This window comes from Neofelis nebulosa, chromosome 3, assembly GCF_028018385.1.
Source record: "Neofelis nebulosa isolate mNeoNeb1 chromosome 3, mNeoNeb1.pri, whole genome shotgun sequence".
NCBI lineage: Eukaryota > Metazoa > Chordata > Mammalia > Carnivora > Felidae > Neofelis > Neofelis nebulosa.
In genome coordinates, this window is record NC_080784.1 from 87115098 (window position 1) to 87136219 (window position 21122).

Below are 21122 nucleotides of genomic sequence, written 5' to 3' on the forward strand. Positions count from 1 at the left end.
GATATCTTGCGCTGGATAGCTTCTTCCCACATGTCAGTCTACTCTACAGGAGGCAGTTCTTAAGATCTAATACATTGCACAGAACTTCCTTGCCTTCTGGCTCCCAGTAGAGGTTAGCTAATGGGAGGAACTGGCAAGGGACCAAAGGGGTGAAGGAGAATGAAGTTGAGGTGTCTCTCCCAGCTGCCATTCCTGGGACCTGGCTGGGTCACTGCTCAACTGAAGGTCACAACTCCTGGCCATCATCACATGAGAAAACACAGCTTACAATGGCATCCTTATGCCGATATGTGTTCAAATGTTTCTTCTTTCAAGGAGCCAGAAACTAGCCCATCCAGTGGTATAGTGCTGGTTCGAAGTAAAACGCTTATAACCAGACACTGACAATAAGAAGATTGCTCAGTGTGGAGAACCCAATAGCAAACCACAGTTCATGGAGCCCAAAGAGTCTCACCCTACTGATTTTCTCCTAGTGTTTCCCAACCTTGGTTTGTCAAGGGCTGAAAAACTGATATCTTGAACTTGGCAAAGGTTAGCAAACCTCCCTTGCAGTGCTCATTGTATATATAACTTTTTTTTTTTTTTACAATAGTTGACTCCTTCATCCTTTTTTTTGGGGGGGGGGGTACCAAAATATAAAAGATAAAGGGATAAAGCTGAAAGTCTGGCGTTGGCCATTTCCCACACAAAAATCTAAGCCCCCTAAATTATTTGGGCATTTGATGGCTTTCATTTAAAGCTAAAGATACATATTTTATTTAGGAACTTTTATTTATAAACTTCTTATCTATGTACAAGGTTTGTAGCAGAACTACTTCCAGCTGTGTATCCTGTAGCTCAAATTCACAACGGCTCCTTTCTTTCAAGGTAAAAGATACCAATAGCATATTAGATACTATTATCTTTATTACCTTAAAAAAATTGGGATGTTGTGAGGATTTACCCAGCTAATACATGCAAACTGCTTAGCCTAGGGTCTGGCGCAAAAGTCACTGCTACAGGAAAATAAATTAACAGTTACTGAGCACCCACCACTGTGCCACGCAGTGCAGAGCTTTCCCATAGTTGATGGCATTTAACTACCCTTAGTCCTAGCAAGGGGTTCGGGATGCTAAGTGCTGAGCCAAAGGACAGGCGTGCTGAGGTCCTCACCGACACAGGGAGGGCAAGGGGGCGCGAGAGCGCGCGTCCAGAGGAGCAGGTGCGGCGGCGCGCGCTCATCTTCCGCTGCGGGGGGGGGGGGGGGGGGGGGGGGGCGCTGCTTGTTGCCTTCACTCGCCGCGCCACTGTCGCCCGCGTCAGGCCGGCTCCATGAGGACGAAGCACGTGAACGTGCTGATCGCGCTGGCCGCCTTCGTGCTTTTCAGCTTCTCCTGCTTCTGCATCTCCAGGATGACTCAAACTAGTAAGCTGAGGGTGGCTTCTCCGCCCCCTTTGCCGCCCCTCCGACTTCGGGGCTTCGGGATTGCCGGGGCGGCCGGGTGGAAGAGAAGGGGGGCGACGTGAGAGCCTGACACTGTCGCCCGCTCTCGTATAAGGTGTTTTACAATTGTAGCCCTACCCCCGCCCCCAGGCTCCTGTCCGACCGGCGGTTAAGCTGTAACGGACGCCCCTAGTTTACCCCAGTGGCCGCGACCCCTGCCAGGCGCGCGCGCTAACCGATTGGCCTGCGGGGACCTCCCGACGCCCTCCTGCCTGCACACTCGGTTTCCCTCCCAAGGTTCAACGGCCCAGGGTGTTCCCTGCTTCCCTGCCGCCACCAGCCTCTTCTTCTTTCCCATCGTTTCCAGAAACGGGTGAATGTCCGACTTAAGAACCCTTTCCACTTTCGTGTTCCACCGTTAAATTATGGAGCCACCTTTGAAGGCTCCCGAGAGTATTTTTTTGCGAAGCCGAAAAGGGGTGAGATGATGGAGAGAGACAACTTAGAGCACTGGTATAGCAGCCGAACATTCTCAAGTGGGCCATGTGTCTTGCGTTGCAACTTTGAAACACCAAGATTTTTAATTCATTTTGTTTATGGGGTTCTCAATTTGAAATTTGCCCAGTGATATTTGAACTTTAGATAAACAATGAGTAAGTTTTTAGTATGAACATTGCACGGGGGTTGAGGTGAGAGGTAGGACTCCTGGGTGGCGTAGTCAGTCAGTTGAGCATCCATCTGACCCTTGATTTTGGCTCAGGTCGTGATCCCAGGGTTGTGGGATCAAGCTCTCCCACCCCCACCTGCTTGGCACCGAGCTTGGAACCTGCTTAGGATTCTCTCTCCCTCTGCCCCTCTCTCCCACTCGCTCGTTCTCTTTTTAAAAATAAGTTTTAAAAAATTGCACGGGATATATTTATACTAAAAGATTTATTGTTCGTCTGAAATTCAAGTTTAACTAGATTTCCTGTATTTTATCTTTCAGCTCTTCTTGTCCAATGTCTAGTGTAACATTTTAGCGTCCATATAATTGGATTTTGAATTTAAGCTCAAGAATCCTGTAAATATATTAAGCCTTCCAAGATGGCTCTTAGGTTGTTTCAGGTTAAATTTTCATTCATTTTTTTAATGTTTGTTTGTTTGTTTGTTTGTTTGTTTGTTTAGAGACCACACAAGCAGGAGGAGGGGCAGGGAGAGAGAGAGAGGGAGAGAGAGAATCCCAAGCAGGCTCCATGCTGTCAGCACAGAGCCTGACCTGGGGCTCAAACTTACACACTGTGAGATCATGACCTGAGCCAGAATCAAGAGTGGGAGGCCTACTGGACTGAGCCACCCAGGCACACCGAATTTTCATTCTTACTAAACACACTTATGACTCAGGTTCACACAATGTAACCTTGGTGGTAGTGTCAAGGATCAAGTGTGGAAGTGGCTTTATTCCTCTAATTAATACTTAATTTTGTCATGTACACACAATACCGACATTCTATTCTGTTTGTTTCAGAGATTAGACATGTGTATTAATTGATCTGATTCATGCTACTAATATTTGATCATTTTGTACACTTTCTGTTTCATTTTCTATAAGGAACGTTATCCAAATGTGTTTTCATGTATTTTAGGACAATAAACAATTTGCACTTTTTTATAACAAAAATAAATAAATCATAACTCATAATGAGAAAGCAAAACATAAACTCCTTTTTCTAGTAATCTTGGAAGGCAATTCACTTTAGTAACCTCAGAAGGCATTTTAATACAGTTAATATTATTAAAATGAAACTGTGGACTTCAGACAACTGGAGAAGTGGAGGTGCCATGTACTGGAACGGTGAAGGCCGGGACAAGGGCAGATCGGGGTGAAATGAGTATTTCCATGGCGCCTATTAGACATCCCAATGAAAGTATTAATAGGAGATTGGCTATGTCATTCTGGGTCAGGACTGGGGACAAAAATTGGAGAGCTGTCAGCATACAGTATTTAAAGCTACGAGATTGGATGAGATCATATAGGGAGTTGACATAGATAAGGAAAGATTCCAAAGAATGAGCCCTGGGGAATACTAACATTTCGAAGTCAAGGAAAAACTAGGAAACTGAGACAGCCAAGAACATATTTCAAGGAGGAGAGTTTCAGTGTCAGAAATGCTGATGAAGTTCTTCAGTACAGGAAGAAACACCCATCCACTCGTAATCCTTACAGCCCTCATTCCTGTATTATCGGTGAATGCCGCAGCCACTTCCTCTGCAGGCTACAGTCTGAGAAGGCACTTCCCGGTCAAGCACAGAAGACCACTTAGGTAAGTGTTTTGCCAGTGCCTGTCCCAGACTTCCAGTATCGCGTCTTCTCTGGCAGGTGGTAGGCTATCCCTGCATTTAAGCCCAAGTAGGGCACATAAGCCCATGTAGGGCAGATAACCAATTCCAGATCCTCTCCTGAGTGTGTTTCTGGGTAATGCAGCATTTAGTGCCACTGCCCATGGAAAAGCTACCTCCCTGGAAAAGCCAGCACTGGCCTGCCACTACCATTGGCAGTAGTGGGGCTGTAGTTGGCCTGCTGCTGCCTGAACATCTGACACTCCAGCAGGAGCTAGCAGTTCGGTGGAGGAACCACCAGAAGCAGGAGGACTCCACCTTTTTGCAGCCTCCAGTCTGGCACAACTGCCTCCCCTTGGCAAAGTGTGATGAGAGCATGGCTGGTAAGGAAGTCTGGGACAAGTAGCAGACTTCTGGTTTTAATCAAACTGAAGAGGATCTAGAAGGGGCACATGAGGACTGGATGTCAGCACACAGAGTCCAGGAACAAGCCAAACTAAATAGCACATAGTGAAGGGACGTATATAAGTTGATAAAAACTGTACTCTAAAAAGCAAAGGAACAATAAACAGATAACTCAGGAGAGTAGTGACATTAGTGACATGGGATGGGGCAGGGATCCACTCTTGGAAGCAAAGGCACTGGGCGGTGTTCAAGTTAGTAGCTTGGGTGATAGGTTACCTGGGTTCATTTCACATTATGCTACAGAGCTTACCTATGTATTCCACATTTTTCTTTTGTATGTATAAAGTTATTAAAAATCAAAAGAATTTGTACAGTGTAAAATATGAAAGCAAGAACACTGAAATGATAGGAAGCATATGGTACTCAGTTCACTTGACAATATAGAAACAATCAGAACGCATTTTTAAGACATTTTAAAATAAATGCCAGTACTCTTACAGACATATGTAATTGATTTACTCTAAGTTTATTTATTTTGAGAGAGACAGAGACAGTGTGAGCAGGGAAGGGGCAGAAAGAGAGGAAGGGAGAGAGAATCCCAAGCAGCTCCGTGCTGCCAGCACAGAGCCAGACGCAGAGCTTGAACTCACGAAACTGTGAGACCATGACCTGAGCCGAAACCAAGAGCTGGATGCTCAACCAACTGAGCCACCCAGGCACCCCTGTAATTGACTTTTTAAAAATATTCATTTAATTCGAGAGAGAGAGAGAGAGAGAAAGAGAGTACAAGCAGGGGTGGGTCATAGAGAGGAGAGAGGATCCCAAGCTAATAGCACAGAGCCTGATGTGGGACTTGATCCCACGAACCATGAGGTCATGACCTGAGCCGAAATCAAGAGTCAGACCCTTAACCAACTGAATCATCCAGGCGCCACCCCATACCCCTTGTAGCTGATGTTTAAAAGCAGTTCAACTTGTGAGGGTTATAAATATGAGTGACTTTTGTTTTTCCAATAATTGCCCATGTGTGTTTCGTCAAACACCCTATTCTGTTGGCACAGAGATTCATAGTGATATTTAAGATGTATTCTTTATCTCTTTTGTTTATTTTTGGTTATTCAAACCGTCTCATTCCTGTTACTAGAGACCCTATCCCATTCTTTTTAGAACTTTAACCTCATAGTCAATTAAAGGCTTTCTTTTCCTTTTCCTATGGGACAGACCAGTCTTGTGGTTCTAGGAAAACTCCGTGGCAAGAGAAGAAAATGATGTGTTCTGAGACACTTGTCCTGGGATTGGTGTAAAACTTCCTCAAAGCTTAGTTGCTTAAAAACAATAATTTTGTTTAACTCTTGGTTTACAAAGAAATTTAAATCAGAAATTTAGGATGGGCTCTGCTGAGCGATTTGTGATCTGCAGTGGTATCAGCTGGGGTCCTTGGGGCTGGAGGATCTCCTAAGAGGCTTTCTCACTCTGGCATTTCTCTTGTGTCCCCACATGGTGGCTTATCCTCCATGGCCTCTCCACTTGGCATGGGCTCCTCATAGCATTGTGGTCTCAGCAGAGTTTTACTTTTTATAAGGCAACTACCCTTCAAAAGGCAGGAAGTGTTAGTTTCCAAGCCAGTTAGGAAACTGCCCCCCAAATTAGTACTGCCTTACTTCTGCCGTAGTCTGTTGGTCTGTTTAAAACCATCACGGGTTCGCCCAGAATCGAGGGAACAGAGAAACTGAATACCTCTTGATGGGTGACTGCAGAAGAGCATTTGCTGTGGGAGATACTGTTGTAGCCATCTTTGGAAAATATAATCTGCTGCACCCTTCCTCCACCCTTGCTCTGTACCCCTGGGGTATTGGGGTGGGAAGGGGTGCAGGGACAGAGGTTTCCTTGCATGATGTTAGCCTGATGGTTTCAGTCTCTCTGGAGAGTGCTTATGTGTGGCAGAAATCCAGTGCTGACTCTTACACAGTAGTTTGTGACTACTTCTGAGATCTGCTGGGGTCTCCTCACTTCCCTTTCCCTGGTGTGGGGTATCCATCTGCCTGAGGGCCCCCTTCCTTGTGCTGCCCTTGCCACAGCCTCTTGTTGCTAGGACTTTCTTGCCTAGCAGGTGGCCCTCTTCAGGACCTGCAGTATGCACTTGAGCCATAGCTGACTCATGCATCTTTGCCATTTCTAGCTGCATGCAGGGTACTTCACAGACGTTTTCTCTTAGCTTAATTTCTCTCCCACTCTCCTGCCCCTTTTCATCTGTCAGCATGAGACATTTTGTTAGTTTGGCAGTTCAGCAATTTTCAGGGTAGAAATGCTCTCCAGCCATTGACTTGGTGGGAAGAGGGCTCATTCTGGAGCACCAGAATGAGTGAATTTCTTGGGGTCTCACTTTATAAATGAATTTCTTTATAAATGAATTTCTTGGGGTCTCACTTTCTACCGTTGGTAGAGGGAAAGCAGCCTCCATCCCATCCAATCGGGATAAGTACATAGTATATACTGTTGTAACTATATGTGTTGTAGTATGTACATAAATACCAAAGTGTATGACCTTGTGAGAATATGCCTACAAAATGCCATGGAGCAGAAGTGGTGAAGAGAGCGGTCCCAGCTGTAGCTCTACATCAGCAGAGTCCAGGATGCAAATGGGGTCCATTCAAGACAATAATTGGAGGGGCGCCTGGGTGGCTTGGTCGGTTAAGCATCCGACTTCAGCTCAGGTCATGATCTCACGGTCCATGAGTTCAAGCCCTGTGTCGGGCTCTGGGCTGACAGCTCAGAGCCTGAAGCCTGTTTCAGATTCTGTTTCCCTCTCTCTCTGCCCCTCCCCTGTTCATGCTCTGTCTCTCTCTGTCTCAAAATGAATAAACGTTAAAAAAACATTTTTAAAAAGACAATAATTGGAATGTCTTGTGAAATTTAAAGTATATCTAGAACAACAATGCATGACAACAATCACAAGATAGGAGAGGGGTCAGTGGAGTTAAATGGTACAGACTTGCAGCACTGTTGAAAAGTGAGAATGTAAGAATTTGTATGAGACTGCAATAAGTCAAGGACTCAGGTTGAAATCTAGTCTGACTACTAAACTAATAGCAAAATAATGCATAACAATATCACTCATTATAGTAAATGCTCCAAAGAGGAAATTACAGTATTTTCTGACTGGATATAAAAACAAAACCAAACTTAATGTTGTTTACAAGGGATACATTTGAACTTCAAAGACCTGGAAATGTTGGAAGAGGGATGGAAAAATTTATATCAGCAACCTGAACCAAAAGAAGGTTGGTATAGCTATATTATCAGCAAAGTAGGCTCTAAGGCCAAGTGTAACATAAATGTTGAATAAACATGGAGGACTTCATTAGCAATTAAGGAAATGCAAATTAAAAACACAAGATACCCTTTCATACCTTTCAGATTTTTAAATTTAGGAAATCAGACATTTGGTAAGGATATGGAAGCGCAGGAATTTACACACACTCCCCTTGGGAGTGGGGCGTATACGTTCAATCACTTTCATTCTGTGACGTGCATTTCCTCTGTCCTAGCAATTTTTCTGCTAGTCAGGGCTGACACTGGTGCGCAGCTTTACTCAGTGGTTTATGGCCAAGTCCTCTTCTTGGTGATCAGTACCCAGGCCATACACGTTGTTCAGTGTTTAAAATAACGTCCCTACCACCAGATATATCCAAGGGAAATTCTTGAACATACATATGTGGTGTATTCTTGGTTGCATTTTTTGTAAGTGTTCAGCAAGGGTAGAAGAGGTAAATATGTTGTTGTATGTTCAAAACAATGGAACATTTAACGTAGCAAAAATGAATGAACTAGAGCTTGACTTACCCAGTATGGATTGATTTCTTTTTTTTATTTTTTTAATGTTTATTTACTCTTGAGACAGAGAGAGACAGAGCATGAATGGGGGAGGGTCAGAGAGAGAGGGAGACACACAATCTGAAACAGGCTCCAGGCTCTGAGCTGTCAGCACAGAGCCTGATGCGGGGCTCGACCTCACGGACCGTGAGATCATGACCTGAGCCGAAGTCGGACGCTCAACCGACTGAGCCACCCAGGCGCCTCTGGATTGATTTCAAAAACATAAATTAAGCAAAAGGAACAAGTATAGAAGAATACATATAAGTATTATTTTTTGACTAATGTCTAAAAACAAATGTGAATCAGCTTGCAAAAGTGGTAAAACTTAAAAGCAATGGATGATTAATACAAAATTCAAAATTCTGCTGATCTGGGAGTGGGGAGGAAGGAGAACATGATCTTGGAAGGAAACAGATGGAATATTTTTAAGTCTAAGGTAGTGACTTCATGGATGTTCATTCTGGTCTCAGACTGTTTTACATACTCTTTGCAATGTCTGAAATAGTTCATCATAAAAATCCCATGCACAGAGGGACCACTCAGAGAGAGTTCAAAGCACATGGTTCATAGTGTAATTTGATTATTGCAAAGTCTATGTGGGCTGGAATAATCCAAAATGTATTGTACCTTTTTAACTTCATCTCCTACCAGCTGCCTCAGATAGTCTTTCTTTGGAACCATGTTCGGTACAAATAAATGAATAATAAATTTGAAGTGGTCTGCCAATACTTTCACTTCATGCCGTTCGTTCTCCTTTCTTTCTACCCCGAGTGAATTACTTGCTTTCCCCTCAGAACGTCCTGCCATTTCATACTTATGCATTTATGTTGTTATTTTCTTAGTTTGAAATGGCCTTCCCTGCCCTTTGCTGTGTTGCAAAATTCTATACATTCTTCAAATTCTCAAATATTTCCTCTGCTCTGAGACCTTTTCCCCTCCCTCCCCCACTCCTCAGTCTTCCTTACTAGTTAAGCATTTCTGCCTCCCTTTGCCTCTGTATTTGAGCATAACTCTGTTTTCACAATTACACTAACTGGTTGTTTAAATATAAGCTCCTTCCCCCATGTCTTGTCAGGTAATTTAGAGCAGGGACCTGACTTATCCATGTTTGTTTACCTTTCACATAGCTCAGTGAGTGACACGTGGTAAGTATTACATGGCAGAAAGAATGCAAACCCTGGGATGCTTCTCATTGCTGGAGGTATTGAGTGAATGAAACAGAGTGGGAAAGTCAGGTCATGGCCATATGGATAGGACCTTGTATACTAAGGCAAGCAGTTTGGACTTTATTCAGTAAACATTCAGAGAACCATTTAAAGTCTTTGGGAAGTATTTCCAGAAGATTAAGTGTGGATTGGCGGTGAGAGACTAATTAAGAGGCAGTTATAATAGCGCAGCTAGAAGCAATAATGATCTACACTATGGTAAAGCCAATGATGAGAAAGATAAAACAATTAAAGAGACTGATAACAGTGCTTCTCAAATTTGAACGTGCATACCAGTCACCTGTGAATCTTATTAAAGTTCAGATTCTGACTCAGTAAGTCTGGGGTGCAGTTTGAAATACTGCATTTCTCTTTTTTTTTTTTTTTTTCAAGTTTATTTTTTATTTATTTTGAGAAAGGGAGAGAGAAAGAGAGAACATGAGCAGGGGAGGGGCAGAGAGAGGAGAGAGAGAGAATTCCAAGCAGGCTCTGCACTAACAGCCTGCTTGAACTCACAAAACTGCGAGATCATGACCTGAGCCAAAACCAAGATTCAGATGCTTAACTGACTGAGCCACCCAGGTGCCCCATGAGATACTGCATTTGTAATAACCTCACAGCTGGTGCCATTGACCTGCTGTCCAGTATGGTGACCCTTAACTAGGTGGCTGTTGAGCACTTGAAATATGGTTAGTGCAACTGAGGCACTGAATTTTAAATTTTGTTTAACTAACTTAATTTTTTTTTAATTTTTTTAATGTTTTTATTTATTTTTGAGACAGAGAGAGAGCATGAGCAGGGGAGGGGGAGGGAGAGAGGGAGACACAGAATCCGAAGCAGGCTCCAGGCTCTGAGCTGTCAGCACAGAGCCCGTCGCGGGGCTCGAACTCACAGACCGTGAGATCATGACCTGAGCCGAAGTCGGACACTCAACCGACTGAGCCACCCAGGCGCCCCAACTTAAATTTAAATGTAAGGATTGAAACAGTGCAAAATATTTCTCCACTAAGCAAAGTTTTATTGTTTTGGTAAGACTGCATGTCAGTTACCATTAAAATTTAGCATGCAAATGAAAATGTACTACAAGTATAAAATATACACAGGATTTAGTCAACTTAGTACAAAAAGAATGTAAACTATTCCATTAATTATTTTTTATGGTGATTATATGTTTCAGGTATATTGAATTACATTAAATATATTCTTGACAATTACCTTGCTTCTTCTTACTTTTTTAAATGTGGCTACAGAAAATTTAAAATTACAAAAGAGTCTTACGTTTTATTTCTACTGGGGGGCTGTGCCTCAGACTCTTGCAAAAGTCAGTGGTACTTAGGACCTCACCTGGCTCCTTTCTGATGGGTGGAAGTCACATTGGCCCATTGCACACGTGGACTGGTGTCTGTTTTTATAATTTCACCACAATTGACTCAAAACATCATATTATTAATTTCAAACCTTTGCAACATATTTTTATAACATTTCATCCTCACAGAATACTTGAATGAATACACAAATAATATAAATATTTTTCTTGTTGAATTACCAAGTAAACATATATAAGAAGCAGATGTAAGACTAGGGAATATCTCTTTTACCTTTTTTGCATGGATGTTTCTGCAAATACTGTTTCCTCTAGAGAAAACTCTTTCTTTTCATGTTTACCAAATTGATCCCTCAGGGACTGACTTACATTGGGGAAGCTTAGACATGTTGCATCACCCATGATGTATCAATTTCAAACACATGATCCAATTTGCAAAGAGCATATCACTCCAGGAGCCCCAGGACGTGGTGTTATACTGGTTAACCTATGTCTACTTCTAAAGTTTGTAAAAATCTTCAAGCAGTATCTACCTTATGAATATTCAAGATTTATCTGGGATAGCTGCAGTTCTTTTGATTAAAGCGCAATTCAGTTTAAAAATCACTCAAATAAATAAACATTTAAAAAATTAAAAAAGGGGCACCTGGGTGGCTCAGTCAGTTGAGCGTCCGACTTCAGCTCAGGTCATGATCTCTCCTTCTGTGAGTTCGAGCCCCGCCTCAGGCTCTGTGCTGACAGCTCAGAGCCTGGAGCCTGTTTCAGATTCTGTCTCCCTTTCTCTCTCTCCCCCTCCTCCACTCATGTTTGCTCTCTCTCTCTCTCTCTCTCTCTCTGTCAAAAATAAATAAACATTGGGGCGCCTGGGTGGCGCAGTCGGTTAAGCGTCCGACTTCAGCCAGGTCACGATCTCGCGGTCCGTGAGTTCGAGCCCCGCGTCGGGCTCTGGGCTGATGGCTCGGAGCCTGGAGCCTGTTTCCGATTCTGTGTCTCCCTCTCTCTCTGCCCCTCCCCCGTTCATGCTCTGTCTCTCTCTGTCCCAAAAATAAATAAAAAATGTTGAAAAAAATTAAAAAAAATAAAAAAATAAAAAAAATAAATAAACATTAAAAAAAATTTTTTTTTAAATCACTCAGTTACTATGTTGGCAAGTCCATGCATTAATTTGTTCATTCATTTCAGCATATATTTGTGAGGGGCTATATGCCTATTACTGTTTCGGACATTGGGAATTTAGTACCAAAACCCCCCAAATTCTTGCTATTCTCAAGCTTGCATTCTGGAGAGCTCTGGAGAGAGACATAAAAAACAGTAAATACAAAAAACAAAACAAAACAAACAAACAAACAAGCAAACAAAAAACCCCAACAGCATATACATGATAGAAAGTCTGGTAGTGATGAGAAATTTGGGGATGGGGAAGGGTAAGAGGAGTGAGAAAGGGGTACTGTTTCACATAGGGTGGCAGGGTAGGCTCCTCAGAGGAGGTAACATTTTAACAGAAAACTGAATGAAATTGGAAAGCTCTAGCCATATCAGTATTTGGGGGACAAGCATTGCCTGCTCAGAAAATTGCAAAAGTCAAAGCCCCAAGGTAGGAGGGTGATTCCTGTGAGGAACAGCTACCAGTGTGGCTGGAGCTGAGCTCACTCTGAGTGGGGCAGAACAGGTAGGAGATGAAGCCAGGGAGGGTCAGAGGACTGATCCTGTCATGGTGAGGGCTTTGCTGATTTTACTAAGTGTGAGGAGAAATCTCTGGAGGATTTTGAGCAGGGGAGTGGCATTATCCAGTTTTGACACTGGCTGGACAGTGTGTGCCCTTGGTTCATACGAGGCAGATGAATGAAAAAAGTATTACGTGTTTCAACCCAAAAATACCACCATTACTTTTACAGTTTCATATTTTACCCTAATTAAAAAAAAACCATCTGAAATTTATTTTCCAAACTGTGAATTTACCTTTTTTCTATCCAAACTGGTAGCCATTTCCTATGCTTTTCCTAATTGAAATACAATAGCCTATATTCTTGTCTCTAATAGTTTTTTCTTTATGTATTTTGGTATTTGACTACTTAAAAAATAACTATGTTGTTTTCATCATAGATTATACCTTTTTCAGCATAAAGGGAATCACTTTAACTTAATGCCTTTTCCCCTGCATTATTCTATCTGATTTTTATATGACAGAAAAAAAAGTAGGTTAAAGTCTAGAACCATGTAAAACAAAACATTAGAGGGGATTATCTTGTGTGTGTGTGTGTGTGTGTGTGTGTGTGTGTGTTTCAACCTATGAATTGCTTATCTAATTAAATGTTTAAATATTTTAACAAAGCAGCCAAGATTGGAAGCTGCTTTGTTCCCTTCTTTTCTTCTTGTCTTTTTCCAAAAGTTTTATTTATTTAAGTAATCTCTACTCTCCACATGAAGCGGGAACTCATGACCCCAAGATGGTACTCTTCTGACTGAGCCAGTTGGGGCCCCTGTTCCCTTATTTTCTCTGGGCCATATTCTAGTTGCTTTGTATCCATTAGAATGCAAGTCCCAATGTGTTAACAGGTATCCAAAACAGCAGTGGTTTAACATTTAAATAATAGGCTGGTGGGGAGACTCTTCTCCCTAACTTCATTCAAGGCTTTGGGTTCTTTCCAACTCATTGCTCTTCATTATTCATTAGGCAGAATTGGCTCCTGAGTCCTGTGTTACTGTAGCAACTTCATGGAGAAGGAATGAAGGAAAGTGAGAGAAAGAGGGAAGAGGAGATGAGACAGACAGGCAGACACACACACACACACACACACACACACACACACACACACACACGCCCTTTATAGGCTCCTGACTTCTTTGGGCTATCTCTTATCTCCCTGACTATGGCAAACACCACGGATTGCTCATCCATGTGCAACCTCAGCCTCTTTTTCACTTACAGAGCTGTGATACTGTTTGGGCCAGCAATGCATCACCTAAAATTACTTGACTTCCAAGACTGCAGCTAATTCAGTAGGGAGGTGCATGTGCTCAGAGTTAAGACCTCTCCTCCCAGTCTCAATGCCTCTGTCATCAGGGACAAAAGAGAGTCCCAGAGACCCTAATGGTCAGAGTAAGACACCCACCCCTCGCCCTCACACCTCCATCAATAAAGCTCAAGAAAGAACAGCGGTGTTCCTGGAGCCCCTGACAAGATAGATACACATCTGTCTGTCTTCCCAACACTCACAATGTTGTCCCCACATTCTACGTTGAGACCATCAAGGTTGATCTCATTAAGCCCTTTATCCCAGCCCCTGACTCCCACGTTAATCCTCTTCTGGACTCTAATCCACACATGGTTCTACACATTGTGCCCCCAGCCTTTCCAGTTCTACTCCCCAGCCTTCCCAGTGCCCAAAAGCCTTGACTGCTCACTAGAGCTCACAGCCATTATGAGCATTGTCTATGTCTTCATCCCTTAAAGTTTCTTTTGCCCTGTTTCTTTCACTGAAATTAGCTCTTGCCCGAGGACACTGCTTCTGAGACACTGAGGACATTTGCCTGAGGACACTGTTCTCAAATAGTGGTGTTTTCTCTCCCACACCATTTGTACTCAAGGTAGGGTAGATGCCCGCCTTCCCCCTCATTGTTGCTTCCAAATCTTTCTCTCACCTTTCTTCCCAAGATGCCTCATTATTTACCCTAACGATATCAAGTGATACCCCACTTTCTCTCCTTCTGCAATCATCTTTAAACTCTCAGGTCACTCTCCCTCATTAGCAATAATTGCCATGTTTCCGTAATCTCCATTTCATGCAACCAAATCTCTGACCACCACCTCCCAAATTTCCAGGCCGTTGTCTTTAGTACCCCAACTACTGTAATCTTTTGACACACCGAGACCTATAATCTATTGATTCATCTACCTTTTCACATGCCTCTCCCTCACTGTGTTCTTCCTCATCAGGTTTCGATTCCGTGGACAATCATTATAACAGCTCCCTAGTGTACACCCTCAAGTCCCTTGGTTCTTTGTCAGTTATATCCACTTGGCTAAATCACACCCTGATGAAATCCTGTCCTCCTTTTACTCTGCATCTGCCTCCTGATGACTGAATGTGGCTGGAGTGAAATAAACAGCCACAGTGCCGGTCTCACTTCGAATTCATGACCCCCTGAACTCCGGCAGGCCCCGGAGGCTGCATCAGAACCATGCTACATTTCCCTGTCCTGTCTGCCCTCCTGCTCTCCCAGGAAACTATTCCATACGTCTTTCTCATCAGGCCCCAGTACCTTCTCCTCCCCTCACTCTCAGCTGATGACCGTACTTCCTATTTCACTGACAACTAGAAGCAATGGGAAGAGAGCTTCCAGAAGTTCCATAGTCAATGGAAATCCCACCATCGTTGGGGTAGCTAAGGGCCAGGCATCCTGAGTTCTGTCCCATTATGGCTGCAACCATCTGTGCTTCTGGCTGAAGCCCACCTTCCCCTCGCATACCGGATGCCATTCCCTCTTGTCTACTTTCACATGTATCTCCAGTTTTCTCCCTTTTCCCGGATCACATCCATCTGTATACAAGCATTGTGTGTCTTTCCCATCCTATGAAGGAAAATGAAGAACTCTCTCTCTCTCTCTCTCTCTCGCTTCCACTCCCACCCTAGTTACTGCCCATCATCCTACCCCCTCTCATGGCAAAACTCCTCGAAAGAGTTGTCTAGATGCCCTGTCTCTAAGCCCTCTCCTCCTGCTTTTTCCTGAACCCATCCAGCTATAGGCTTTCACTTTACCGCTGCACAGCCACTGGCGACTGCACACTGCTGAGTCACCGTCCACCCCGTCCTCATCCCCCTCGTCCTGTTCAGCAGCAGTTGACAGTTGATGCCTTTCGTCTCCTTGAAACACTTTCCTCACTTGGTTTCCAGGATTTCACACACACACGAGTTTCCTCTTGCCTCACCAGCTAATCCATCTTAGCTTTGTTACTGTCTTCTCTCATTTATTCACCCTGTAACTTGGGGTGCCCCAGGATTTAGCCCTTGGACCTCATCTCTTCTCTACTCATCCTCATTCCCCTAGTGATCTCCTGAATCTAAACAGGGCTCTCTAAATGTATATGTCCAGGTCAGGCCAGTCCTCCTGCCAGACTCACATGTGGAACTACCTACTGAGATGTGTGAGAAGCACCTCAAATCTCATGCATCTCCAGCCAGACTCCTAGAATTCGCACCAAAGCTTGCTCCCTTCACCTTCTCCGTCATAGTAAATGGCTGTTCCCTTCTTCTACTTGCTCAGAATATCATTGTCTCTTTTTTCATGTCCTACATTCACTGTCAGCAAATTCTGTTTTCTTTCCCTTCAAAATATATCCAGAATTAAACCATTCCTCACCACTTACCTCAACAATATTTTCTAAGCCACAGACATCTCTCCCCTGATCTCCCTTCTTCAGTCTCAGTTTCTCTAATTCTGTTTTTCACACAGCAGATAGAAGGAACCTGTCCTGATGTAAATCAGATTATTTGAGTCTGTGCTTATGGACTTCTGTTGGGTCTCCACTTTGCTTCAAGTAAAAGCTAAAGTCCTTGCAACGGTGGCTTTGTGATTTTATCACCTGCTGCTCTTCCTGTCATTCATTTTGCTTCAACCACACTGGGCTGCGTGCTATTTCCGGAAATAATGGGTGCACTCCTGCCTCGGGGGTTTTGCACATGCTCTTCTCGCTGCACCAGAGTTACTTGCAGCATTCCTTCCTTTACTTTGTTCCTGTCTGTGCTCACATGTTACCTCCTTAGAAAAGCCTTCTCTGATCACCCTGTTGACAGTTAAAACCTCCCCAACCCGGCCGTCATCAACACTCTGTATCCTTTTTCCCTGCTTTATATTTTTCTTGTACTTAACCATCTTTCTAATAAAATGTATAATTCACTTATTCTTTTTTTTCCTTCCAGTAGGATGTAAGTTCCAAGGGGACCAGGAGTTCTGTCTGTTCTGTGCATTGTCATACCCACAGGACGTGTAACATTATTTAGTTTAATAAATATTTGTTGAACAAGTGAATGAATTGAGTGGCCAGGCCACTGTTCTGGCTAGTGAGCTGTAGAGGCCCCTGACAAGAGCAGTCCTGCCCAAAGAAAAACTCAGGCTTTCCTTGGAATCGTAAATGAATTCTGAACACTTCGTCACCGTGTTGCAAGAAGAAACAGCAAGTTGCTTCTATTCTTCACACCCCACTGTCTACTGAAACCAAATGGTTTGTGATCTCTCAGCTATAGCCCCGTCTTTCCATCTGTAGAGAATATGCAAAATTCCTAGTATTGCAGTGTGAGGGCAGTGACAACCCACACAAATTGCCAACCAGTAAACTGACCGGTCCCAGACATCTGCCTATTCACTGGGTCAGCTGGATCGATTCAGGGGCCCAAATTAGGAGGCCTTCACAAGGCTGCTGAGAAAAAATTAGTTCAGAGCACCAAATCCTCCATCTAATCGTGACTGAGTGATTGATATGTGCAGATGAAATTGTGGCTTCGATCGAACAGTGCCTTTTCACCCTTGTCACTTGTCTTTCACTCTTGTCTGGCCTTCCCTTGGAGGTGGATGGAGGGAAGACACCATATATCTTGTGCCACCAGCCAGTCACTAGTGAAGACTGCAGGTGTAGAGCCTTGAGTTCTAATGGTTGTATCATAAAAGGCCAGGGACTTGTGCATGGGTGGGGTGAAACACATTGCCGAGGACTGCCAGAACTCCTCATAATTACACAATTCTCTGCGATGATTAGCCAGTCAGTTGGGTCTTTCCCTAAACCTCCACAGCCCTGGTTCAGCCAGCCCAACCATCCATAAAACCCAAATCAACTTGTTTGTTTGTGTTATTCTATTGATGGGTGTCCCTGTTGGCAGGATAATCCATATAACATGAAACTGTTGCATTTGAGAGATTCAGTGACAGGTAACTGGAGACGGAGAGGTGTTGTGACAGACCCTAGAGATGGAGCTGGCTGCCAATTGAGCACAGGAGCGATGGGGCTCCCTCCAACCCAAAGGGGAGAAACAAAACATCCTATTAGAGAGCAGCGAAGCAGCAGGTTCACTTTCCTCTGTTGTATCTTGGAGTGGATGGTCCATTGAGCCTTCGCAGGGAAGTATTAGAATATTACAGTTTACTAGTTGCTTCCTATCTTCAGTTAGGTAGAATTCAGGCAAGACACAAGTTTTGTTCCAAGCTGTCATATCTGAAAGGTAAATGGAACCAGCAAGATGGATATACAGTGCTGTCAAGAGGGGCCACTTTTGCCCATGGCCGGGGATCCAAGACTTCTGGGAACCAGACACTTAGGCACCCTGCTGGATTTCAAAGACTGAACCCTCTGCCCTAGGCTAAGGCTGATGTGCGCCAAGGCAGGGATGAAGGAAACATGCAGGAGATAAGACTGGGACAGTATTTTTATCACTACATTTTCTTACTCCATTTTGTAAGTGAATCTTACTTTTGCTCTCACTGTAATGCCAGCCCTAATCTCTCCCTTGAGCTTCAAAGCCTAATCTCTCCCTTGAACTTCAAATGTTTGCCACATATTTGGAAACCTCATAAGCATCACAATTGCTCTTTTCCTGTTTCCCCAATTCCGACTGAAGAAATCTAGGGGTCATGTCTGAAGCCTAGCAGGGATTCTAGTCTCCCCCTTTCAGTCAGTGCAAAGTCTTTCCAATGAAAGCTCTCAGATATTTCTCATGTTAACCCCTACTTCCTAGTCCTTTCTGCTATGGCTTATTCTTTGGTCATCTGTCACATGAAACTGCTATCACTATAGTTTCCTAAATGGTGGTTTCTCTGGCCTCAGTTTTGCCTTCCTGAAACAATATATGGCTACGAGAATGATCTTTCTGAAAAAAAAAATTTTTTTAATGTTTTTTATTTACTTTTGAGAAAGAGCAAGACAGAGCACAAGCAGGGGAGGGGCAGAGAGAGAGGGAGACACAGAATCCAAAGCAGGCTCCAGGCTCCGAGCCATCAGTACAGAGCCTGACGCAGGGCTTGAACCCATGAACTGTGAGATCACGACCTGAGCGGGTCAGACACTTAACCAGCTGAGCCACCCAGGCGCCCCAGAATGATCTTTCTAAAACACACGTTGCACACGATAGTCTTCAGCCGTGTTTCTCAACTGAAGTGGTAGCCTGTAGTGATGTTCCAAGGTATGTAAAGTCATCGGAAAAAAAGGTTGGGAGAAGGGCAGAACATGACTCCATCTATTATCTTTATATTAAAACAAATACATTTTAACTAGATTTATTGTGGTGACCATTTCACAATATAGGCAAATATTAAATCATTTTTAAAAATTTTTGTATAAAGTTCCTTTATTTTGAGAGAGAGAGCATGCATGCGTGAGAGCAGGGGAGGGGCAAAGAGAGAGAGAATCCCAATCAGGCTCCATACTGTCATTGCAGAACTGGACAAGGAGGTTTGAACGCACGAACTGCGAGATCATGACCTGGGCCGGAACTGAGAGTCTGACGTGTAACTGATTGAGCTACCCAGGCACCCCTGAAAATTACTTAACCGAAAAACAAAACAAAACAAATATATACCGTAGAATGGGCTGCAAAACTGCACACATTTTATTTTATTTTATTTTTTATTTTTTTTATTTTTTTTATTTTTTAATATATGAAATTTACTGTCAAATTGGTATCCATACAACACCCAGTGCTCATCCCAAAAGGTGCCCTCCTCAATACCCATCACCCACCCTGCCCTCCCTCCCACCCCCCATCAACCCTCAGTTTGTTCTCAGTTTTTAACAGTCTCTTATGCTTTGGCTCTCTCCCACTCTAACCTCTTTTTTTTTTTTTTTTTTCCCTTCCCCTCCCCCATGGGTTTCTGTTATGTTTCTCAGGATCCACATAAGAGTGAAACCATATGGTATCTGTCTTTCTCTGTATGGCTTATTTCACTTAGCATCACACTCTCCAGTTCCATCCACGTTGCTACAAAAGGCCATATTTCATTCTTTCTCATTGCCAAGTAGTATTCCATTGTGTATATAAACCACAATTTCTTTATCCATTCATCAGTTGATGGACATTTAGGCTCTTTCCATAATTTGGCTATTGTTGAGAGTGCTGCTATAAACATTGGGGTACAAGTGCCCCTATGTACCAGTACTCCTGTATCCCTTGGATAAATTCCTAGCAGTGCTATTGCTGGGTCATAGGGTAGGTCTATTTTTAATTTTCTGAGGAACCTCCACACTGCTTTCCAGAGCGGCTGCACCAATCTGCATTGCCACCAACAGTGCAAGAGGGTTCCCGTTTCTCCACATCCTCTCCAGCATCTATAGTCTCCTGATTTGTTCATTTTGGCCACTCTGACTGGCGTGAGGTGATATCTGAGTGTGGTTTTGATTTGTATTTCCCTGATAAGGAGCGACGTTGAACATCTTTTCATGTGCCTGTTGGCCATCCGGATGTCTTCTTTAGAGAAGTGTCTATTCATGTTTTCTGCCCATTTCTTCACTGGGTTATTTGTTTTTCGGGTGTGGAGTTTGATGAGCTCTTTATAGATTTTGGATACTAACCCTTTGTCCGATATGTCATTTGCAAATATCTTTTCCCATTCCGTTGGTTGCCTTTTAGTTTTGTTGGTTGTTTCCTTTGCTGTGCAGAAGCTTTTTATCTTCATAAGGTCCCAGTAATTCACTTTTGCTTTTAATTCCCTTGCCTTTGGGGATGTGCCGAGTAAGAGATTGCTACGGCTGAGGTCGGAGAGGTCTTTTCCTGCTTTCTCCTCTAGTGTTTTGATGGTTTCCTGTCTCACATTCAGGTCCTTTATCCATTTTGAGTTTATTTTTGTGAATGGTGTGAGAAAGTGGTCTAGTTTCAACCTTCTGCATGTTGCTGTCCAGTTCTCCCAGCACCATTTGTTAAAGAGACTGTCTTTTTTCCATTGGATGTTCTTTCCTGCTCTGTCAAAGATGAGTTGGCCATACGTTTGTGGGTCTAGTTCTGGGGTTTCTATTCTATTCCATTCATCTATGTGTCTGTTTTTGTGCCAATACCATGCTGTCTTGATGATTATAGCTTTGTAGTAGAGGCTAAAGTCTGGGATTGTGATGCCTCCTGCTTTGGTCTTCTTCTTCAAAATTACTTTGGCTATTCGGGGCCTTTTGTGGTTCCATATGAATTTTAGGATTGCTTGTTCTAGTTTCGAGAAGAATGCTGGTGCAATTTTGATTGGGATTGCATTGAATGTGTAGATAGCTTTGGGTAGTATTGACATTTTGACAATATTTATTCTTCCAATCCATGAGCAGGGAATGTCTTTCCATTTCTTTATATCTTCTTCAATTACCTTCATAAGCTTTCTATAGTTTTCAGCATACAGATCTTTTACATCTTTGGTTAGATTTATTCCTAGGTATTTTATGCTTCTTGGTGCAATTGTGAATGGGATCAGTTTCTTTATTTGTCTTTCTGTTGCTACATTGTTAGTGTATAAGAAAAAACTGCACACATTTTAAAAGAACTTCACAGATGTTTCATGACTGTGGTGGGCTATTTCAGGTTATGCCTCCACCCACATCCCTTTTATTCAA

The 21122-nt window shown here is 43.2% G+C and overlaps 1 protein-coding gene across 9 annotated transcripts in view; it reads left to right on the forward strand.

Moving 5' to 3' along the window:
• Window positions 1-21122, forward strand: part of MGAT4D (MGAT4 family member D) — a 74525-nt gene that overhangs the window by 12632 nt on the left and 40771 nt on the right. For 7 of the 9 annotated variants that reach the window (XR_009259287.1, XR_009259289.1, XR_009259293.1 and 4 more), the window contains exon 1: window positions 1257-1405. The exons of the other annotated variants lie outside the window; for them this stretch is intronic. Coding sequence is in view for 1 of the 7 variants with exons in the window: in XM_058721314.1 (XP_058577297.1) it covers window positions 1312-1405 (94 nt within the window). In the remaining 6 variants the exon portion in view is untranslated. Of the gene's footprint in view, window positions 1-1256; window positions 1406-21122 lie in introns of those variants that run through there. 9 annotated transcript variants of the gene reach the window in all.